We start from the raw sequence: 25,184 nt of genomic DNA on the forward strand, positions 1-25,184 counted from the left end.
ACGTTTGAAAACTTCAAAGAGTGCAAAAATGAAATGGAGAATCAATTGGGCAGGAAGATCAAGATTCTTCGATCCGATTGAGGAGGAGAGTACATAAGTCTTGAATTCCACGACTATCCCAAGGAATGCGTAATAGTTTCGCAATTGACGCCGCCTAGGATACCGCAGTTAAATGGTGTGGCAGAAAGGCGCAATCGAACCTTGTTGGACATGGTTCGTTCTATGATGAGTCGTGCTTCACTACCTATCTCATTTTAGGGGTATCCCTTAGAGACTGCCGCCCATATCCTTAACCGAGTCCCTACAAAGAAGGTTGCCAAAACACCTCACGAGATGTGGACGGGGAAAGCTCCCTCGTTAGCACACATCAAGGTTTGGGGTTGTGAAGTTTTCGTAAGACGAGAGACTCACGACAAGCTCGAACCTCGTAGTGAGCGATGTATTTTCATCGGCTACCCGTAGAAATCCTTTGGATATCTCTTCTATAGACCGAGTGACAATGTTATCTTCGTTACGAGGAGAGGGGTTTTCCGAGAGCGAAAACTCATAAGCCAAGGAGATAATGGGAGGCAATTCGATCTTGAAGAGATTCAAGAGTCAAGCGATGAAAGAACCTCTAACGATGGCGCTCAACCCGAGGAGGAAACTCCGGTTGAACCCATTGACCAATCCTTACCTCTTAGACGTTCCGAAAGAGTTAGATTTCAACCCTAGTTATATGGATTTCATATTACTACCGAAGGGGACACGTATATTAGTGACAGTACACTAGTAAATCTAGATGAACCTAATTGCTATAAGGAAGCCATGGCAGGCCTGGAGTCTGCAAAATGGAAAGAGGCGATGGACAGCGAGATTTAGTCCATGTATGACAACCAAGTTTGGAATTTGGTTGACAATTTGCCCGGACGTAAGACAGTTGGGTGCAAATGGATCTTCAAGAAGAAGACCGACGTGGATGGGAATGTGCACACGTACAAGGCACGACTGGTGGCGAAGGGCTTTACTCAAACTCCCGGAGTTGACTATGATGAGACCTTCTCACCAGTTGCTATGATAAAATCTATTAGGGTGATGCTAGCCATTGCCGCATTTCATGATTATGAGATATGGCAAATGGATGTCAAAAATGCTTTCCTTAATGGGAAGTTGGCTGAGGATGTTTACATGGCTCAGCCAGAAGGTTTTGCCGATCAGAAGCATCCCAATAGAGTGTGCAAGCTTGAGAAGTCCATTTATGGACTTAAGCAAGCATCTCGCAGATGGAATCTTTGCTTTGATGAGAAAGTCAAAGAGTTTGGATTTGTATGAAGCGAAGATGAATCATGTGTATATGTCAAAGCCAGTGGGAGCATAGTTAGCTTTCTCGTTTTGTATGTCGATGACATACTACTCATAGGAAACGACATCCCGACTCTGCAGGAGGTAAAGTCCTGGCTCGGGAAGTGCTTCGCTATGAAGGACCTCGGAGAGGCTTCCTATATATTGGGAATAAGGATAGTGAGAGAAAGAAGTAAGAGACTAATAGGACTTAGTCAGAATACTTACTTAGATAAGGTACTAAAACGTTTTAGTATGGAAAACTCGAAGAAAGGAGAACTACCGATACAAAGTAATACAAAGTTGAGTAAGACTCAGAGTCCGAGTACCAAAGCCGAAATAGCTGATATGAGGCGAGTACCTTACGCTTCCGTAGTTGGCTCAATCATGTATGCTATGACTTGTACTCGTCCTGATGTGGCCTTTGCTTTGCGCATGGTCAGTAGATATCAAGGGAATCCAGGAAGAGCGCATTGGATTGCGGTCAAGAACATCCTTAAGTACCTTCGGAGGACCAAGGAATGGTTTCAAGTCCTCGGATGGAGTGATGACTTAAAGGTGCGAGGGTATAGTGATGCCAGTTTCTAGACCGATAAGGACAACTACCTTTCGCAGTCAGGATGGGTATTTACCCTTAATGGAGGAGCGATAACTTGGAAAAGTTCCAAACATGAAACTGTAGCTGATTCAACATGTGAATCAGAGTGCATTGTAGCAAGCGAAGCATCAAAATAGGCAATATGGTTGAAGAAATTCATTGGATATCTTGGAGTTGTGCCTGCTATAAAGGAGCCCATGGAAATTTTCTGTGATAATGAAGGAGCGGTTTCCTTGACCAAGGAACCAAGGGATCATGGTAGATCTTGGCATATCGACAGAAAATATCACTTTATTAGACATCGAGTAGAAGAAGGACACCTCGTGGTTAAGAGGATATCATCAGAAGATAACCCAGCATATCCGCTTACAAAGGGACTGAGCAGGGTTAAGCAATTGCAGCATGCTAGGAGTATTGGGTTGAAGGATGATATTAGTTTAGATTAGATAGTTTTAGAAACATGTAATAGATAAATGTAATTGCCATTTGATGATTAAATAAAAGAGTATTGTTTATAAGTAAAGTTACTATCTCATGTTAATTGTTTAGCTATTGTTTCACTTTGCATGTTTTGACTTCCTGAATAATTAAGTTATTAAGAATAATCGAATTATTCGAATGGTCCACAATCGTTCATATGTTGGAAGTAGGTATGAATGAAGATTGTCATGAATTGGTGTGTAGATTGTCTAAATGGTGTTAGACATAGAAAAGGTTTGCTGCAACGTTCATGAGTGCTTATGAACAAGTTTTAAGCATTGGAATAAACTCGCGCTTGCTGGAATCACTTTGGGTGATCGCAAGACGATAATATCATATGGTCTTAAAACCTAGATATATGGTTTATTATTTACTAATTGGTTGTACATTGATAATGTGAAACCGCATCAGTAAATTGATGTCATAAAACACATTGTTGTGTATAGTTGATTAGTCGATAAGTAGATGCATATAAGTCGAAGTTTATCTGTTACTTTTATCCTAAGAGGGTAAGAGCGATATCACGGCCGCTCAATGATTTGATTTGACTTATGTGCTAGGCCCGGTCAAGACTGAATTGATGTGTTCAATTAAGTTCTATGTCAAATAAATCTGAGATCGAGAAAATAGTTGCTAGATAATAAGTATGACAATGTTTAATAAAATTGTCTGCACGATATCAAAACAGAGGACTGTACGATCCCTTATCTAAATGACAGGTTACTGATAAGATCAGAGTTGACAGCGTCTTTGAGAGCTACGATTGCTGATCGGATTGTGTTTGCATTTATAGTTACTAGACTTATCCAAGTAGGAGACTGTTGGATTAGTGTCTAAGGCTGTAACTATATTTGGTAAGTACTTGACCCGATTGTGCATGGTCCTTTTGGGTTGCCTTCACCATAGCAACTTGACAGGATGATTTGTTAAGAGAGAAGAAATATTATTGTTAATATATTATGAGAATAATATATTAAAGGAATAATAATATTATTTGATTAATATAAGTCATAAATTAATTAGGAATTAATTTGGTGACTTAAAGAGATTAATTGAAGAAAGGGGTATAAACTATCAAATGTGTGATAGTTGTATTTTGAGATAAGAATCTTTATGGATATGGGTTGGACGATTTTAGGGATGTGGATCACCTAGAAATCGTCCAAGGCTTATCTAGGAGGGATATTGGATTGCTTTGAGGCTAAGTTATCCAATTAAGAGAGAAGAAATATTATTGTTAATATATTATGAGAATAATATATTAAAGGAATAATAATATTATTTGATTAATATAAGTCATAAATTAATTAGGAATTAATTTGGTGACTTAAAGAGATTAATTGAAGAAAGGGGTATAAACTGTCAAATGTGTGATAGTTGTATTTTGAGATAAGAATCTTTATGGATATGGGTTGGACGATTTTAGGGATGTGGATCACCTAGAAATCGTCCAAGGCTTATCTAGGAGGGATATTGGATTGCTTTGAGGCTAAGTTATCCAATTAGGGTTTTATGGTGAAACCCTAGGAGCTCTTAGTATAAATAGACCCTTGGGGTTGTGGAAATCGACACCTTTGTTATTGGAGTAACCCTAGAGCCGCTTTCCCTCTTCCTTACCTCTCTCAAATCATCTTCTTGCTAGTTGGTGTTTGTAAGCCATTAGAGGAGTGACAATTGTGACTCTAAGCTCCAAGGAGAAGAAGGTTTCAAGCAAGTAACTCAAGGTACAATTCTAGATCTGTTTTCCTATGTTTTGATTGTTAGTTTACATTAGATCTAGCCATGAAAGTCTTGGATATATTGCATGTTCAATTAGAGAAACCTAGATCCAAGCAATTAGGGTTTGCATGTGCACATAGGAAAGTTCTTATGGCTCAAACCCATCAGTAATATTATACTTACCATCTTCAAACTGGTATTTCCATGCCTTAACAATGCCAAGAAGTTAATATCTTATTTCAGCATGGTGTTCATAAACAATGCGAAGAAGTTAATCTTGAATAAGTCATCACATTTGTGGGTACCTCATATTTTCTTCAAGTAGTTTGTAATATTATACTTACCATCTTCAAACTGGTATTTCCAAGCTTTAAGTAAAGGATCTACTTTCTCACAATTTTGCACTGTCTTGAAATCTAACCCGCAATTTGGTAGTCCAAACATAGAATGCATTGTATCTTTGGTAATCTTTACTTCACTATTTCTAAAACCTGATTTCACATGTGCTGCTTACAAAAATTTCAACAAGGTAATAACATAGTTTTCCCGACAATGAATACATATCCATACCTATGAATCCACCAAACCCCGTATCTTTTACTACTTTCCTTTGTTCTTTTGATAGGCTTTTAAGCGCAAGATACAACGAATTTGGTGACATACGTGTAGTTAACCTTCTAAATCATGTAACATTTTTTTATCTCCTCCTCACTCTCAATATATCATAGCATACGTCCTTTCCTTTTACTCCCTTAGTTATCTCATTTGGAATTTCTAAATTGATGTTTTATCATTCTTTGCCTTTGTTCTTCTTTTATTAGCTTCATATTCAATCTTTTCATTCTTTACTTTCACCCTTCTTTCATTAATAACTTCATCATCAATTTTATCCACAACCACTATTAGTCTTGGTAGCTTTCTATTCTTCTTATCTTCAATTACATCTTCTACCTGCTCTGTCTCTTCTCCTCTGTCTCTTCTGATTTCTTAAACAAATTTCTTCCATTATGACCTTTTCTCTTTTTTCTCTCATCAACAATATTGGAATCCAGAATAGCAAGACTTTATGATCATGTAAAAGTTAATCAACAATACAATTATTAACTATATTACATAAACATAACAAACTTTTATACCAAGAACCATGTTTCTTTTAAATTTCTTATACAAGTCATATCAATTCCTTTTTAGCAACAAAAAAAACACTAACTTGCTAACATAAACTACTTGTTCACAAATTGCTTGTATTCAATATCTATTTCCTTATAGAATATGATCAATAGAATTATTTTACTCAATAAACATAACCAAAAAAAAAAAAATACAATTATTAACATTATTACATAAACATAACAAATTTTATACCAAAGTACATGACTCTTTTTAGTTTCTTATATCAGTCCTATCAATTAAGTTTTAGCAACAAAAAAAACACACTAACTTGCTATACTAATATAAACTTATTGTTCACAAAATGGTTGTATGCAATACATATTTCCTTATAGAATATGATTAATACATTACTCTTACTCAGTAAACATCACACAAAAAAAAAACCCATAAATTGTCTTTTTTATAAAACCCTAACATACTATCAAATAGGAAGTATTACAAACCTTAGTTATTATTTACCTACACATGCAGACTAGAATACCATGTCTAACATATATTTTTATAAATCGACTATGTTGTATGAACAAAAAAAACCCTAACTTGCTATACGAATATAACATTATTGTTCCCAAAATGATTCAAAATCTTCTCCTTTTTGAATATGATCGCTATTGAAGTTTAACTCAGTAAACATAAAAATAAAAAAATAAAATAAAATAAAAAAAATCCACACATCGTCATGTTTAAAAAAAACTTAACTCAAAATCAACTTAGAAGTACTACATACCTGAGTTAATGTTAACAAAATTATCTTCATCAATCGATTGCAGTACTTTCGGTGTTTTAAAACTTCGATAGGTATGCACTCGCCTTCATTCTCGAAGCGCTTCGTAGAGTTGTCATTCCTGGTTTCCTTTTATGATACTAACATATTTATACCGGAATGCAATCGGTCGGATTATCTTGATTCTCAGAAAATCTTTCAAATTTTTTGATAGTTCCTCTTGCACCACAAAACGATTTTGTGGGAGAAGATGAAGGGGATATGATCGAATTTGATTAAGAAGCCGGCTAAGAGCGTGTTTGGCTTAGCTTTTAAAAGCTCAAAAGTTCTTTTCCAAAAAGTTACAAAAAGTCAGGAAATCCTGACTTTTCCAAAAAGTTGTTTTTCCTTGTATTAAAACTCCAAAAGTTACTATTTTGCCAAACATCTTTTTGTTTTTTTTCTTTTACAAAAAAGACTTTTGGCTGTGAAAAGCTAAGCCAAACACCCCCTAAGTTTCCTTTTGAATTCTGTAAGCAAATTTACTATTTTAGCCCTCTCCGGAATTTGTAGTATTTAATTCTATTTTGAAAAAAAAAACTAATCTTATTTATTAGTAGCATCTAATTGATTCATCCGATGGTTAATAGTTGTCCTCACGCACTCACTTTAGGGGTGTCTTTAATTTGAACCATCCCCTAGGAGAATAACGTTTATGGTCATGGCTTGACAGAATTGTAAAGAAGATGCTTAACCATTTCATTAAGAAGTAATTTATTTCCTTTCTTCCCTTTTCTGTATGTATAAATTCATGGCATTGCTTGCATAACTTGTTAATGAAGATGTTTACATAATTACAAGTTTTAAAGACTTATGAAACCAGGTACCCAATAACAGAATCGGACCCAAAATTTAAAGAACCCGTAAGCTGTTCCAATATTTTAGGAACTATTGGTTCAACGGTTTCCATTCAATAAGGGCAGGTACCCGCCTATGCTCAACCCTACGTATGTCCATTACGAGTGACATGAACTCACACACACACAATATAAAATAATCCAATCATGTTCCAATTTAAAGTACATACCAAACTCTAAAATCTTAAACAAGACCTCAACGCATACGTTTCCAACCTCATTAATCAATTGACCAAACAATTTTAACTTCCACAAGTCATATCCATTCATTCCTCACAGTTCATCAAGAAACACATCATTTGTGTTATCTTCTTCATCACACCTTGCCTTTGCAATCATCACAATCATTTTAACTATGCATTTTAAAAAATGCGTACAATTTCAATCATTATCCTAACCTTACCTACACAAGTCAAGTATCAAAAGCAAGCTGCTCTAGTCCGAGATCGCAGGCAATACATCCCTGTTTTAAGCCCCTGATGCCCAGAAAAAAAGGCTAAATTCAAGAAATAGCGATGTACGTACAATTTTTGTGTATTATAGCATATTTCTTTCTATCTACAGCATTATACTTGCGACTTTTGTGAATGCTGCCCAATTATAGCCTTATACATGCATTTTTTTTCCTTAGTAGGACAATGTACTTTGAAAAGACTGCCTAATTATGGCACTGAAAATTGTTTTATATTCGGATGACATTGCTATAATTAGGTTGAATTTTCAAACTTCAAAGCACAATATTGTGACAACACTGTTTTTTCTTGCATTTAATCCAACTATACTGTTTTAATCCCCTGATGTCCAGAAACATAAATATTTTGCCAACCAAATTAGCAGATAACAGAAACAAAACTTAACCCGGTGAAGTATGTCGGGTTAAATGCAAGAAATGGCGACATACTTCCATTTATTTGTTTGTTATAGCCTTCTACTTTTATTCTTTTCTATTAGAGCATTCACATTTTCACTTTTGTTTTCTTCTCATACATTGAAAAAACTGCCAGGTTCTAGCCTTATACTTTCAATTTTTTTTCTTATTAGGATACTGTACTTTGAAAAATCTACCAAATTATAGCACTGAAATCTGCTTTAATGACATTGCCATAACTAAGTAGATTTTTCAAAAGACAATGTTGAAATAAGGAGAAATAAAAATATGATTATATAGTAAACAAAATCAACAAAGGTATATGGGAGTTATATTTGAGTTGATGCAAATTTGAAAACATAATAAAGAAAATCAGGGAATGAAATAACTGCCCGATTCTAGCCCTATACTTTCCATTTACCCCAAGCGTTTAATTATTTCTCGGATTTTTTTTTTGGTTGAAAAAAAAAACACTTTCATGGGGAGGGGGTTGGTAGAAGATACATGGCTTAGTAATAATTTTAAAATTATAACAATTTCATAGTTTAACCATAACTAAAATAGTTGATATACCTTGGACCAAGCATGAAAGTGCAGTGCAGTGAGCTTGTCAAAGTTGGGTCGATCCACATGAATGTTGAGACTTTGACTCTGGTCAATGTAGCATCCACGGTCGACACCCATGTCAACCAAAGTCCTTTGCTCGATCTCCCAAACAGTTCTGATTCCAACAACACCAGAAAAAGGTATAAAGGTAAGATAAATAAAAATAAAGGCATTGTAATTTAGATCATACTTATAAATAGCTTTCAAATCTTCAGGGATAACAGAAATTTTCTGAACAGAACCGTCCGGGATCATGTGATTCATCAGATCAGGAGACCAGAGGCCCATTTGAGTTATGTCATGCAACAAATGCTTGTTCACAACAAAACATGTAGCACTACAAAACACAATTACCAGTCAACCACTATACATAATTTACTTAATAGTTAATCAATATTCCAACTACAAAGATTAAACATAATAAAAGCTTATCAAAACCCATATAAGGTGACATTAAAAAAAATACATATTTTCCAGTTATTTAAAAGGAATAGAATCGTAAGTTACTTCAAATCATGGATTTCATTAGAAGTTATTTAAATAAAAACCATATATATATATATATATATATATATATATATATATATATATATATATATATATATATATATATTTTGCAATTTTGCATTTCATTCCATAGTGGAATTAAAAAAACCACCCTTAGCCATGTTCTCTAAGAATGATCCATTCCATCACATAAATGATAAAACAAACAATCCTTTTCATTCCATAACGCAAGACCATAGAATTACGCACTGTGAAACTTTGTGACTTGAGATATTGGAGTTGTATGGCGCAAAGCACTCATTGTTTCCAAGAATTTGGCTTGTTAAAGCAGTTGGCATGAGAGCAACAAGAAGGGAATTCCGTACGCCATTCTTGGCTATCATTGAACGAAGATTTTTCCAGTCCCACTTTTCCGACGGCGTTACATCCCACATGTCTGGTTGGAGAATCCCCTAAAAGTATATTACAAAAAAAAAAAGAAATAACAGGGTATTAGCTAAAATTTCTTAAACCCTATGAATAATTCTACAAAAAGGTTACTTTTCCAACAACCCCTAAGATGGTCCATACTTTCCCAACCCGAAGAGCATCATGTGAGATGTAAATCAGATACATAATACCCTGCTAAATGACTGGCAAGGAACCAATCCACATTTGAATTGAAACTCTGACACTATAACTGTAGTCAGTTTCAAAGATACCACTCAAAACAAAGTGTACTACACCCTCGGGGCAAAAAGGTAAAAGAAGCATCACCCTTTAAAGTAAACATCCAAAGAGACACACCTTACTAACAGGACTCCCATTATATGTTTCATAGACACCTTCTTCTTTAGCTAATCCAGATGAAGCTTTCAGGGCATGGTAGTATATGGTCTCAAATATGTCTTTATTCAACTGTTGCGCCTGCATTTCAAGACAAAATAGAAAATAATAAATAAATAAATAAAATTCAATAAGCAGCAAGCTATTTAAGAATAATTATAAAATAAATGAAGAAAACTATTTACCTCTGGTGAATCATATGGCATACCAAGCAATATGAAAGTATCTGCAAGACCTTGGACCCCAATTCCAATGGGTCTATGCCTTCTATTTGACATTTTTGCAGTTTCAACAGGGTAATAGTTCACATCGATGGTTTTGTTGAGATTTGTGGTAACAACTAATGTGATCTGCCCTACACAACACGCGCAAAGATTTACGATCATGGTGTAATAATAGATTCTAGGGATAAATGCAAGATATAGCATCCTACTTTCAATAAAATCATTATAACTTTCAAGCAGTGTCCTTTCAATAATCTACCCAACAATAGCATTGTTCTATAGAAAAATTCAAATTAGGACTTTATACTTAGAAAATTCAACAAAGTTATAGTAGTGAAATTTCTTATAATATAATGGAGAAAAATTTAGATAGTGCAATGTTGTAATTAAAGAAAAAGTAGGATGTTAACATCAATGAAAAGTACGTTGCTATTTCTTAGCATAACCCGTGATAAGTTTCAAAGCCAGACCTCAGCTAGTTTGTCGAAATCAAAGTATCTGTTGCCAGAACCAATGCTACCAACAAGCTTTGATGGTTGAGATTCTGCTGAAACTCCCTGAAATAAATATATTAAATACAAGTTCAAATGAATCATAACCATATTAAAATGGGCTAATCATATTTACGAGTTACAACCCACTTGATACGAACGAGTTGTACACTATTTGGCATGCATTGGACTCAAAACAAGACTTGGATACAAAAAGATCGATGGAACAAAGTGGGACTAGGACCAGTTCTCAATCTGTTGTTTGCGAAAATACATTAATTAATGACCTCATTTTCAAATCTATTTCTCTAAAAACATACCTTCACTCGAACAAATTGAGGTAATGCGATGGATGCCAGATTACACACAGCAGTTTCTGTTGGACTTGTGTACTCAATAATCTCAGCACACAGAGTCGAAGAATTGATGGTGCCAAGATTCTTTTGATTGCTTTTTCTATTACAAGAATCCTAAGAATGAAGCATCATAACTTAACTTATGAAAATATGAAAAACAAAACATAATATATATAACTAGAAAATCTTCCATCTTACTGAATTACCTTGAAGAGCATGTAAGGGGTTCCGGTTTCAATCTGGGACTTGAAAACTTCATACCAAAGTTTCTGTGCCTTGACAACTTTCTTAGCTTTCCCCTGGGTTTGTAAGGAAGATTTACTATTAACAGAAAAGAGCTACTCAGCTACAAATCGCATTATCGACTCTGTGTTAAAAGCAAGGAAACAAATAGCAGAATGCAGTTAACAGGAAATGGTGAGAACAAATCATACTTGGGGCTTGGGTGTCCCAGCATTGAGTGAACCAGCTCTGTGAGGTCAACTCATAAGTCTTGATTACAGAATCAATGTCATCCTTATGAATCCCAACTGCAACTCTCATCAGCATATGTTGAGGCCTTTCGACAACCTTCCCTTCTATCTTCAAGAGATAATATTTCTCTAGGGTTTTAAAACCAACATAATCATAATCAAGATCCCTGTCATATATATTCTCACTGTCCAACTTTTCAGCATGCTGAAACAAAAAGGTTATGCCATTAAAAATAAAAAATCAAGATTCACAATTTCAACTTATATTTTGTTGTTCATGGGTTAAATTATATATATATATATATATATATATATATATATATATATATATATATATATATACACATTGTTATAAAAAAAATAATAATAATAAAAAAAGGCACCAAAACAAGGAGATTGAACAAAATGTGTTAAAAAATGCTAGCAAGTATTGGTCTCTATACAAACTAAATAGTCAATAGTCAAATAACCCTAGGCTATTGTTTCCTTGATTACAAAGGAATCCATTTTGACCAACATACCTAAAGTAAAGTCATCAAGCATAAATCTTTTACTTGTTTTGTTTATGCTTTCTTTGGAGGGAAGTGAGGAAGGTACTACTTTCGGTTTCATTATTACTTCAAAGACTTCATTTTGGTCAACAAATGCATCAAACATCACAAAAAAGTAAGATTGCCAATTATCAAAAAAGTATAATTAAAACCCTGTCGTACATAGCGCTAAACAAAACATAATCGAATCATGAATCTGCAGTGCTCTGATCGACTGAACTACAATCCCAGGTTCGAATCTTAACTGAGATCTCAATAAATCCAAAAACACGAACAGCAGTGCAGATTATATCCGAAGAGCTCATCGTAAATAGTATATCAAATCAGAAGCGTATACATTAAATTAATACGAGACAGGGTGAAAAAATAGAATCATTATGCAACACCTCCGCCGGAAAATTAACATTGCAAACTCACAATAGCTGACGCCGATGGCAGATTTTGTAATCAATTGGTACCGAGGAGTGCAATGCAAGTTCGCATCTTGCATCTCAAGACATGATTATCGGCCTATGAGGCGCAAACCGTTGCATACTTTCAAATATGCAAAAGATAAATAAACCAGGTAAATTTCTAAATGGGTTGAGATTGGAAATTACTGAGCAACATAACCAAATTTGTCATGTTTTTAGAAAAATACATATGCTTAATGAAATTTTGAAAAAAGATCACATAGTCTAGAATACATATGTTTCGGAAACTCAGGAACAAGGCCAAATAAAGAAAATTTTCTTTTTGTCAATCTTTTCCTCTCTTTCCTTTATTGAATTTACAAAAAAAAAAAAAACTCGGGAACATCCCTCACTTTCTCTCCATTCCCATCCATATCTCTCCTTAAGTAGAACTCGGGAAGAAGGTGTAAAGTGAATGATATGACTTGTTATTGTAGTCCCCTATACCGCTATACGTATATATCATTACAGAAAATCAGAACATTCATTTTAGACTTCACGGCATTTCAGAGTTGCATTAGATTGCATTTGGGACTACTCTTAATTCGAAATATACAGTCTGACAAATGAAACAAACGAAGAGCTCCAATATTAATGGGTATATGTCCATTCTTTTGTAGGTTATTATGTGACTATATGTTTAAAAAAATAGTTTGAGTGTTTTTTGTATGGTTATATTTGATTAGCCGGAAATAATTCGTGTTGGCTCGATTTTAATGGTTGTTATGCTTATTGTATAATTATATGTGATTAATAGGACAAGTAAAACCATAAAATAATCCGCATCACTCCGGATGCATAGATATAGTCTGAAATACGTAGATATAGTCTAAAATATATAGAAAGTGTCAATTTTGGTGGTACTTAGGCTTTTTTTATGATTACTATTAGTATTAGCAACAACTAAGACAAATAAAAACTCTAAAAAACAACATTGTTATACTTTGAAATGCAAACATTTAGTTCGTAATACGTAGAACTTGTAAAATACGAAGAACAGTCCTGAATTCTATTTTGGAATAGTGGCCATTTTAGTCTAGAAACACTAAATAATTAGCTAATTTAAATCATTTTTATTGTAGCATGGCGATAATTACGAAACGGTTGTAACTACAACCTGCAAACCTAGATTGGTCAGGGAAATTATGGCTTGTTTACAGCCCACCCCCACACGGGTGGCGCTCTGTGGGCGTCTTGTTTTGGTGTGTGGGTTGATGGGTTGATGGGTGTAGCCAAAGATCGTACACATTCTTTTTGTTCTCTGGAAGATAGTCGGTAACAACTCTTGAACATCTATTTTCCTTAGAATAAAATTCTTTTACGACTCGTACTTTCTTATCTGGTGAATCCTTTTTCTTTAGCTTTTTGGATGGACTGCTTTCGAAATCTGAATTTAAATCTTCTAGTTGTTGCTTTTCTTTGGTGTTGGAGACTGTTGTCATTTTTGTTTTGCTGGACTTTTTTCTTTTTGAATCTTTCTTTTCTTTGGTGTGTGTGTTCCTTTATTTTTCTGGTAAATGAAAACATACAATACATGAATAAGATAGAAGTATTCATATATGAATAGGCAAATAAGACAAAAATAGAACAATGATATATATATATATATATATATATATATATATATATATATATATATATATATATATATATATATATATATATATATATATATATATATATACACACACACACACTAGCCGTTTACCCGCGCCAAGCGACGGGTGCAAATAATTTTTTTAGAAATTCGTTTTTAAAAGTCATTAGTTTTTTTGTGCAAATAGTTTAAAAAATAAAACTTTGTTATGGATTAAATAACTGCATATTTTTATTTTTATATATAAATTTACATTGTTGATTACAACCCTCATTAAATCATTGTTTTTTCGGTATAATTATGATTTTTGTTGTTTTTTGGTCACAACAGACGGGCGGCGAACAAGTTCACTTAACAATTATTTCCATTTGAAAATATGTTATATTTTAAGGAACACAAATTACTAACAATGAGCATGTTCAAGAATTCTACATGTTAGAAGTTATTTGTATCCTCTATTGTTTTCATTAAAACTATAATAAATTCTCTCTTTCTCCATAACCAGATAGTTTTTCTTTATAGCAATCAATTTCTTCTAAAATCATTTCATTTCATATTCTAATGAACAAAGTATATAGAATAGAATGGGGTATTAAAACTTATTTATACACTTTATTTTTTCATATTTTTAATTATATCAAGATTTCATTTTGGTATTGTAGTAGTTTGTTTTACTTGAGCTTATATGCCAAAATTCCGGTTTTTCTCTTACAACGAAATCTTACGGAATAAGGATCAACATTTCTTTCATTTAACAAATAAAGGAAATCGAGTTTAACAGAGAATGTGATCACGTTTTTCATTTTTTGGACTACATCAAAAGAGATGTTGTATGTAGTTTAGGGACTATTTTGTAAAATACTACCTAACGTTCAACCCTTTTTATTGACTTAAAACCCGTCGTATAAAAGCCAAAAAAAAAAAACCCATAATTCACATTTAAATTGTTTTCATATATACAAACCTCCTTGGAGGGATTGAGTGTATCCTTCTTCCAAGTCGACACCCCTGCCTCTGGTTAGAATCGTAGAGTCGGAGCCGATCATCTTCCAATGGTCGACTTCTTCTATTACTCTGTCAACGGCGAAACATGGCTCCTAAATTTCACTAAGAAGACCCTTATTCCACCAAGGTAAAACTGAAATCTTCTTCTTCCTTAAACTGTTTTGTTTCTTCTTCTTTACATTGTCATCTGAAACCAACTAACAAATCAGTTATTTGAGAAACAGGTAATCTCCCAATAGTCAAAGACTCAATTTTATTAATCGATGAAAACCCCTAAGCTATGGAGCATTATAATTATAACGTCCTGCTACAAATCCAGAATAACAAACACCCTAATTCAAATAATAGATAAAACTATCTTTAAATACTAACTAATAGTTATGAGCTGAAATAAAAAATAAACCCTTATCCCAAAACATGAGCCTAGCCACGTCTTTGATAGACCCTCCCAAAACGCCTATCAGTTGCAAAGACTGACTTATCATTACTCCCCTGCCAAAGTTGAACCTTGTCCTCAAGGTTAAACTCCGGAAACTGCCTGTTGATTGCAGCAAACAGCTCCCAAGTTGCTTCATACTCAGGCAAATCCTTCCATTTAATCAACACCTCCCGACCTTCAAGCGCCTCGCGCAACCCCTCCACCTGACCCGGTTGCAGAATCACTTCCATCTCATCCGTGAGGGTAGCTGGTAACTGTGGAGTAGCAGTACGATTCCCAATCGACTTCTTCAATTGGGAGACATGAAAAACGTCATGAATCCTAGCTGTCTCCGGTAGTTTCAGCCTATAAGCCACGTGTCCCACTCTCTCCAAAACTTCAAATGGCCCGAAATACCTAGGAGCCAATTACTCGTTCCTCCTCCTTGCCACCGTATGTTGTCTATAAAGTCGCAACTTGAGGAATACCTGGTCACCCACCTGAAAAGAAACATCACGCCGCCCTCCATCAGCTACACACTTCATCTGCTGATGTGCCTTTAGTAAATGCCCCCTCAGTTCCTGCAGCACCCGATCCCGTTCCTCTAAGAATGCTTCAATGGTACCCACCAGTGTCCGTTTGTTCCCGTAATATAGCAGCTGTGGCGGATCTCTACCGTACAAAACCCGAAAAGGAGTCGTTTTAGTGGACGTGTGAAAAGAGGTATTATACCAAAATTCTGCCCACGGTAACCACTTCACCCACTGTTTGGGCGCATCCTGCACAAAACACCTTAAATACGTCTCCAAACACCTATTCACCACTTCAGTTTGACCATCCGTTTGAGGACGGTACGCCGTACTTCTCTTCAAGGTCGTACTCATTGCTTTAAACAACTCCCGCCAGAATTGACTAACGAAAACCTTGTCCCGATCAAACACAATAGACTCCGGAACCCCATGCAAACGAACAATTTCCCTTATAAACACCCCGGCTACCGACAGCGCTGTGTAAGGATGTTTAAGAGGGATAAAATGGGCATACTTACTCAACCTATCCACTACCACAAAAATGAAGGTATTACCCTCTGACTTTGGTAAACCGTCTATGAAGTCCATAGCGATATCAGACCATACCCTCAAAGGCAATTCCAAGGGCTGAAGTAATCCCCCAGGAGCCAAGGTCGAGTACTTCTGCCTTTGACACGTATCACACTCCGCCACCCACCTGGCAACATCCGTCCGCATACCCTGTCAAAAAACTTCACGCGACAACTGCTGGTACGTTTTATGAACTCCTGAGTGTCCTCCCACCACTCCCTCATGGTATTCCTTAAATAAAATTGGTACCCAACGAGAAGCTTTTGGAATAACCAACCTTCCTTTGAATAACAGCCTTCCGTTTTCACACGTATACCCCACAACTTCGTCTCCACCCTGACTACACTTTTGCTTGATAGCTTGAATACCCGGGTCCACATCTAATTCCTTCCAAAGTTCCGCCCAATCCACCTGACAACTAGCATGTAACGAAGCCATAACTGGGACTTCTACCCGCCTAGACAACGCGTCTGCCACCCCATTTTCTTTTCCCGGACGATAAACAATGTCGAAATTATACCCCATCAGCTTAGAGAGCCATTTTTGGTGGTCCTCCGACACGGTACGTTGCTTGAGTAAGTACTTTAAGCTGCGTTGATCAGTACGAACCACAAACTTCCGACCCAGCAAATACTGGCGCCATTTCTGAATGGCGAAAACGATGGCCATGAGCTCACGTTCATACACCGACTTCAATCGTGCCCGTGCCCCCAAAGTATGGCTATAAAAAGCCACCGGTCTATCATCTTGGAGTAGAACTGCACCCAATGCATAACCGGACGCATCCGTCTCAACTATGAACTCCTTTGAGAAATCTGGAAGTGTAAGAACTGGTACCTTTCTCATAGCCTGCTGGAGTTAAAAGCTTCAGTAGCTTCATTGGTCCAATGAAAACCATCTTTCTTCAATTGCTCTGTTAACGACCAAGCAATTTTCCCATAATCTTTGACAAATTTACGATAATACCCCGTGAGACCCAAAAAACCCTGTAACTCGCGCAAGGTTTTTGGGACCGGCCATTCAAGCATAGCACTGATCTTCGAAGGATCAGCAGCAACTCCTTCCTTAGATACGATATGGCCCAAGTACTCGGCCTGAGCTTGCCCAAAGATGCACTTTTTCTGGTTAGCAAACAACCGATTCAATTGTAACATCTCCAAAACTGAGGACAAATGTTGGACATGTTCTTTCTCGTTTTTGCTATACACGAGAATATCATAAAAAAAAACTAGAACAAACTTCCTCAAAAACGTTCGGAATACCTTGTTCATCAAGGCTTGAAATGTCGCAGGCGCGTTAGTCAACCCGAAGGGCATGACAAGGAACTCGTAGTGCCCCTCGTGAGTACGAAAAGCGGTCTTTTGAACGTCCTTGGCCTTCATTCTAATCTGGTGGTAACTTGATTTAAGATCGAGTTTGGAAAATACCGCCGCCCCACTGAGTTCATCTAGGAGCTCATCAATCACCGGTATTGGAAACTTATCCAAAACCGTCACCTTGTTCAATACCCGATAATCAAACCGACAACTCCCGTCTTTCTTTTTCACGAGCAATACCGGACTCGATTCCCGCATCCAACATTTCTTGTACCAGTTTTTCGATTTCATTTTTTTGAATGTGGGGATATCTATAGGGACGGACACTAATCGGGGCCGTACCTTCGCGCAGAGTAATGGCGTGTTCGTGGCTTCGATTCGGGAGTAACCCCGTCGGCATATTGAAAACGCCACTAAACTCATCCAGGACTGCTTGCACTGGACCCGACACCATGGGTTGTGTAGTGCCTTCGTGTACCATACCAAGCTCCAGCAAATACCCCTCCCCTTCTTCTTTGAGAAGCTACACCACTGATTTCGATAGACTGGGATCCCCCTGTATGGTTACCAACCTTCCCTCCTCCCAATATTGCATCTTCAGTGTCCGTCAATTGACCACCATATCCCCCAAACGCTGCAGCCAAGTCATTCCTAATATGAGATCCGACCCGCCCAGGTCCAATAGAAAAAAATCTTCAATTATTTCAGTCTCAGGAAGGTTTAGTATGACCTCCTTGCAAGCCCCCCAACTTGTGTCCGTCCTCCCGTTCCCTAGCGTCACTGCCACCTTACGCCTACCCAAACTCTCCAACCCTAACCTCCCCGCTGTGGCCTTGGAGATGAACGAGTGAGTAGCCCCACAGTCTATCAATACCACCACCTTATTGCCTCCGATTTCTGCCCATATCTTCATCGTGTGAGGAGGGGTTAACCCACTCACTGATTTCAGCGAAACCTCCAAGGAATCAAAGTGAGCGTGCTCCTCCTCTTCATCCTCCGGTTCCACATCATCACCCTCCTCATGGACCATCATAACTTACAACGATTTGTTTGGGCACCGGTGACCCGGCCCAAACTTCCCGTCACATTTAAAACATAACCCCTTAGCCCTCTTATCAAGAAATTCTGCTTCTGTGAGCCTTTTAAAAGTTGAATTAAGCCCACTCTCTTTCTTCATCAGCTGACTTGGGTTAGTATTAACTTGATTGGGTTTGGTTTGGAACCCGTGTTCCCCCTTAGACACAGAACCGGGTCCTGATTTTGCTGCCGTACCCGATTTGACAATTCTGCCCCCCCTTATTATCATCAATCTTAATTGCCACCCTGATTGCTTGTTCCAGTGAAACCGGTTCAGCAATTCGTACCTCCGCCCGGACTTCCGGTTTCAGCCCCTTGATGAAGGTGCACTCCATTATGTCGTCCGGAACACCCAATAACTGACCCGCGAACCCTTCAAATTTGTCAACATACTCCCGAACTGTGCCCTCTTGACGGATGTCAAGAAATTGCTCTTTGACACTTCCTTCCTGTGATTGTTGAAACCTCTCCAGCAACTTGCGTTTAAAACGAGACCATGAACCAAAAGGCGACTTCTCCTCCTTCCAACGAAACCATGACAGAGGTGATCCCTCTAAGCAGATTCCCACAGCTTTCAATTTATCCTTCCCACGGAATTGATGCAATTCAAAATATCTTTCAACCTTGTAAAGCCAGCCCTATGCATCGTCCCCTGAGAAAATTGGTATTTCATCTTCCTACAATCACGGACCAGGTCTCGTTTCTTTCCCTCTTTCCCTTTCCTCGATCGCTTTGAAACTCCTGATCTTGAACTTCTGTCCGACAAATCCGAGTCTTCATCTGACTCGTCGCTGGGGTCTGATGGCGAGTCGTATTTGGATTGCTTCTTCTTAGATCCACCCACAGTCACCATTAATTCCGCCACCGCCTGGGTTAATTGTTGGATTTGATCAGCAAATTCCGCCTGGCGAGCCTCAGACGATTCCACAGCCTTGTTGACAACATCCTCCAAAGCCACAATCCGTTCGGTGTTGCTGCCTTTGCCGGAAAGCTTTCCCCCTCTATCTCTCTCACAGTCCCCACCATACTAACTCTTTTTGTATTTTTTTCCCAGAGGAATGAAGATGAAGTGTTTGTTTCTTTATCATTGCATCTTCCTACCACCTACTAATGTAATTAACCATTGCTTCTTTTTTTAGATCTTGTACCATCTTTTCCTTATATAAAAGTTGTTAATTGTTACATTTCATAATTTGTAGAAAACCTAACCAGATTTGTTGGGTTGTTGATTTTGGGGGGATTTGTGTCAATTGTTGTGAATATATCAGAATCTCTTGAAGGATGATGGAAAAAAATAAGAACAGGGAAAATACCTATGAGGTTAATTTATTTGATTTGTTTATTTTATCATTGAATTTCTTGCATTTTGATTCCATGTTTCCTTGCAAGTGAAGGGTTTGAGGATTAACTCAATATGAACTACTACCAACATCCAGAATGGTATGCATCTAATTAAAAAAGCAACATACAGTTAGGGTTTGAGGATGTTTACATTATCATTGAGTGTCTTGTATTTTTTATGGTAAACATCATATGGATTTTCACTTAAAGGCATCCCCAAGACTAAGTAAGTTATTTTCTAGCCCTAAACTAATTTATGCTTTCAATGTCAAAATGTCTTTTATATTTTGTTAATCTTTTTTTCATTTATGACAACGATAATTTAGTTTAAGTTATACAAATATGGTGTAGTTATAGTCTTAATTTGTCAAAAATGGTATATTTTTACACTGAATGTGGTATCATTGATTTTTTTATTATTAAAACAAATCATCTTTTTTCATATTAGCAATACACTTTGAAAATATACCATTTACATCAACCTACATTAATTTTACTTCACTTTACAACAATGTACTTTGTAAATTTACTAATTAGAGCATCCTACTTTCATTTTAATAAGAAATAAAATAAAAGTAGGATTATGTGATCGGTAGATATTCAAAGTTCATTACTCTACAATGAAGTAGAAATATAGTTGGTTGCTGTAATTAGTAGATTCTCAAAATCTGATCTAGAGTGCAGATTTGTCATGAGTTATTTTTTTGGTGTATTAGGGTTGAAGCTTTAGATGAAAAACAGTAAAATAATTGGATTTTAACTTTTAAAGGTTAGTGTATTCGTACATTAATTTCTTACCAAAAAAATATTGGATTATGGCTGTTTTTTTCTTACTTTCTCACTGGTTTTAGTGTCACCGGCAAGAAGAAAGAAAAATAGTTGTTTGGCTACATCCATTAACGTGTAGATTTAATCTGAAAAAAAACACACATTGGTTGTCGGTTATTTATGGGTAGAAAAAATAAAATATAAAACAATGTTGTAAACTTGTGGATTTAAACACCAATTGCATATATATATATATATATATATATATATATATATATATATATATATATATATATATATATATGGTATAAAAAACAATTGCAGACCTGATATATTTTATCTGCCGTAATATAAGATTGATTGGTGGCTGATATAGGACACACACACACACAATTAAAGAGAGCCATGATATAAAAGGGGTTATAATGTATATTAATAGCATTTCACAAAGAACTTACCTGTTAAGGTTTTTTCTTTTGCAAGGACCGAGAAAGAGAGAATGCAGGAAAAAAACGTTGGCTGTTTCGGGTCCTGTAAACACACATACATCATTAAGAGAGTGTAACTTTGTGTAGAGTGAGTTTGTGTATGTCTGTAGTTTTTTTTTCTCTTGTATTAAAGAGGGAGATAGAGAGCGAGTTTATGTATGTAGTAAACACACCCAACACACACCATTAATCGCATTCACAACCTACATACATGTTAGGTTTTATGTATGCAAAAAACACACAAACACACACCTATAATCTCATTCATAAAGACTATATATGTTTCGTATTTTTCCTGCAGGAACCGAGCAAGATATTTGACAAAATAGGGTTTTAGATCGGATATATAAATAATAAGTAGGTAGAGATATCGTAACCAATAACAAATTTATCGTCACGTTTCCTATAAAAATAGGTTTATTATTTGAATAGGCATGCTTGACTTATTCAAATGATAATAGACATTGACTTTTTCAATTTAAACGATAATATATATTGACTTTTTCAATTTAAACGATAATATATATTGACTTTTTCAATGGTTGACCAGATAAGTTTTATATTTTCTGTATGCATAAATTCATTGTATATATTGCATAAGCTCTTGTACCTCTTAAAATTCAGCATTTTAGGCTAAATGCTTATTAAGGTATTAGCTGTTTATCCGCGCCAAGCACCGGATGCAAATAGTTTTTTTGAAAATTAGTTTCTAAAGACGATTATTCTTTTGTACAAATAGTTTACTACATCTCAGGACATGATTGATTGTGCGTTATCAATTGTGCAACATGTTATACACCACATTTAATGTATAGACCGGACTGTAATGGAATTGTTCGTCAAACTTCATCAACTCGGAAATGATTCAAAAAGAATACACGTCTGATCGAATCATGTTCACAAACAATGACCTCAAACACTATGGGACGATTGCCAAAATTGTCTCTCTGAGATATGTAATAAATAGTTATGTAAATTATAATAATAAATTAATTAACAGAAAATGACATTCATTTTATTGTATTCAAAGTACGATTAAGCATCAAAATGAGAACTATGTTCCGTTTAGCGTTGTCCCAAAATTTCTACATGAAAAGTTATCGACAAAAGGTTAATAGGCTAGTTTAAAACAATTTGAATTATTAAGTCTTTGGAATCAGAAAGATTTATTCGAAAACCGAGATTCAAACACTTTTGAATAAATGATTGTTTTTAAAACAATTTAGATTTATCCCTAAAACAAAGATTCAAACACTTTTGAATAAAAGACTATTTTTAGACAATTTAATTTTTCTTTAGAACGAAAATTAATATATTAAAAAAAACCACTTGGACAATACTTACGTAAAACAATGAACTAAAAAAATGTTGATTGACTTATATAAGAATACAATGGAAAAAAAAAACTTTATTATACAATTATCCAAAATCCACTATCAATTTAAACCATTAATAAACACCCATTTTTGAAGTGAACACTTTAATGGATAATAACGTGACATGATCATTTGTTTTAGTGAAATTGTTGACAACTTCCATCAAATGTCACAGTTTGGTGGTCTTATTTGACGGAGATGGGCTCAAATAAATAGTAATATAAATCCCTGCACATTTAAAATATAATTAAATTGTCATGTCTAAAAAATATTAGTGTTTGAAGTTAATAGAAATTCTTATGTGAACATTTCATGACATGGTAAATGCATCCGGGAGATTCCCATTAAGGTTTCTCCGTTTTCACATGTTTTGGTTTTCAAAATATATATATCCATTTTTTCAAAAAATAATATATAAGTTTAAATTTAAAGTAGTAAATATGTTTCATATAAAAAAATATTTTACCATATTAAAAAAGTTAATATATAAAAATGTTTGATAAGGATGAAAATAAGAACACATACAAATTTTCATATATTATAAAAGTACAAAGAATTTATATAAATTATTATCAAACCTCCAACCATGTGAAAGCAGCTAGTTAGCAACAACACACCTTCCATTCACATTTTCTATCAATGTTTTAAATTGAAAATTCTACCCAATTTAGTGGTGCAATCATCTCGCATCATTAACCTGCATCACCATACAAACATTAAATAAGAAAAAGATCATATATAGATTACATCAAGTCGATGCAAAAACAAACTTATATTTAGATGACATACTTATAATTGAGAAAAATTTAGAATAAACAAATTAGATGAAGATGTTAAAATAAACAAATAATATTTTGTATGTTATTGCTTCTTGCAACCTGAAACATGGGAAACTACACTTACAACTTTGTCTATTAATTATGTAAACACGCTAACCATTATGATATAGATTAACATGTTCATAAGAGACATAATATTTCCAGAGATTTGATGTTTGCATCCTTCATTTACTACAACCCAAAAAAAATGTAATTAAAACAACATATTTATATTATAAGATTAAATTATCTTTTTTTAGTGAATAATTAACAAACATGTGAGCCTTAGACTTTGTTGAGTTGCTTCTTTTTTCATTGTGCAAAGTTGCACCTGAGGTATAGTTTCACTACCTTTGGTCCTTTTTTCTCTTAGGAGTTTTTTGTTCTTGCCTCTTCAATTATATATATTTACAATGAATGTAAATGTATAAATATAAATAAACTTGAAAAATTATTTAAAAATATCATTGAATCCGTGTGTGCAAAGTAGATTGCTATATAAAAATGCCAAGGATATAATTGGTATAAAAACATGAACTTGCCACTCAACCTAAGGAGATCATAAGCAAAATCCTTGAGTGCATGTAATCCATCAATGTCCTTCCATCAACAGGTGAAAGTTAAAACGAATGAAAATTAGCCACCAACTTAAGAAGGGTAGTTTTGTCATTCGAATTTATATGCCCTCTAAACTAACTCATCAGGTGACTGCCAACAAAAATCAATCCCAAATCAAATACAAATTTAGAAACCTATATTTTCCCAATATTACCCTCCAACACCATATTATGCTAAACCTCCAGTTGATTCCTTAAGACGAACTTTCGTCACATCATGTTATTGTGCTCTGCCTATACAATCACTCCTCGCGAAGCTTCAAGTCATGGAATGGAATTTAGTATGAGTTAAACATTATATGATAATAAGTATTTATAAAAAACCAAGTAAAGGGCAGCATGGTCATTTCTTATGGAATAGGGACGGAAATCATTGAAAAACTCCAAAAAATTCCCAACAAGTGGTATCAGAGCGGGTTCTTGTAGATATCAGCGATTTTTGCAAGAATCGATCTTGTTTATGGCGAAATTTTATCTTGAATCTCACCTTGTTCTTCAAGTTTTGTAATTTTTATGAAAAGAAAAAGTCTACTACTTCGTTTTATTGCCAAATCTTGTTCAGATCTGTTATCTTCTACCCATTCTATCATATAATTTGTTCTTAATTCGTGTTTTGGAAGAAAAAGAAGAAGAATTCCGTGATTTGTCAAAGTATTTGTGTTCAGATCTACTTTATCACTCTAGAAACCTTCTCAGATCCGTTTTCTCTCTCTAGAATCTTATCAGATCTACTTTCTCTCTCTTCAAGTTTCTGTCATTTGTTGAAGATCTAGGCTGTGTTTGGCGCGCCACAGCTAGCTGATAAGCTAGCTTATTTTTCGAGCTTTTTTATGTCGTCGTGTTTAGTAAGCAAAAAAGTAGCTTTTAAGCTAGCTTATAAGTTAGCTTTTTGAAAAGCTACTTAGACTAGCTTTTTAGGAGCTTACCCCTTAATTAATTATAGAAACACATACTCCTACATGTCCTTTTATGTAATTTTATATATTTCAGCTAGCTTTTC

At 35.2% G+C, this 25,184-nt stretch overlaps 1 protein-coding gene and 2 long non-coding RNA genes across 4 annotated transcripts; 1 reads left to right on the top strand and 2 right to left on the bottom strand.

Moving 5' to 3' along the window:
• Window positions 1-7,118: 7,118 nt before the first annotated feature.
• On the bottom strand, window positions 7,119-12,627 carry LOC145094664 (ribonucleoside-diphosphate reductase large subunit-like). Its single transcript, XM_079032770.1, has 11 exons — window positions 12,229-12,627; window positions 11,222-11,465; window positions 10,994-11,108; window positions 10,752-10,901; window positions 10,411-10,497; window positions 9,902-10,066; window positions 9,678-9,797; window positions 9,141-9,343; window positions 8,575-8,721; window positions 8,352-8,499; window positions 7,119-7,386 (listed from the first exon to the last, which is right to left on the bottom strand). Exons 2-11 carry the CDS (start codon window positions 11,242-11,244, stop codon window positions 7,330-7,332), a joined length of 1,215 nt encoding a protein of 404 aa, XP_078888896.1. The 5' UTR covers window positions 11,245-11,465; window positions 12,229-12,627; the 3' UTR covers window positions 7,119-7,329.
• A 552-nt stretch (window positions 12,628-13,179) lies between these two features.
• LOC145093140 (uncharacterized) lies at window positions 13,180-14,960 on the bottom strand. The gene is made up of 2 exons (XR_013702776.1): window positions 14,825-14,960; window positions 13,180-13,773 (listed from the first exon to the last, which is right to left on the bottom strand). It is a non-coding gene; the product is annotated as an uncharacterized LOC145093140 (long non-coding RNA).
• A 4,814-nt stretch (window positions 14,961-19,774) lies between these two features.
• LOC145093139 (uncharacterized) lies at window positions 19,775-21,673 on the top strand. 2 transcript variants are annotated; one of them, XR_013702775.1, is made up of 3 exons: window positions 19,775-19,888; window positions 19,976-20,343; window positions 21,369-21,673. It is a non-coding gene; the product is annotated as an uncharacterized LOC145093139 (long non-coding RNA). The 2 variants fall into 2 exon arrangements; XR_013702774.1 differs by having other exon boundaries at window positions 19,843-20,343.
• Window positions 21,674-25,184: the final 3,511 nt, after the last annotated feature.

The sequence above is a fragment of the Lactuca serriola genome, chromosome 3 (assembly GCF_051521515.1).
Source record: "Lactuca serriola cultivar US96UC23 chromosome 3, Lser_US96UC23_V15, whole genome shotgun sequence".
NCBI classification, from domain to species: domain Eukaryota; kingdom Viridiplantae; phylum Streptophyta; class Magnoliopsida; order Asterales; family Asteraceae; genus Lactuca; species Lactuca serriola.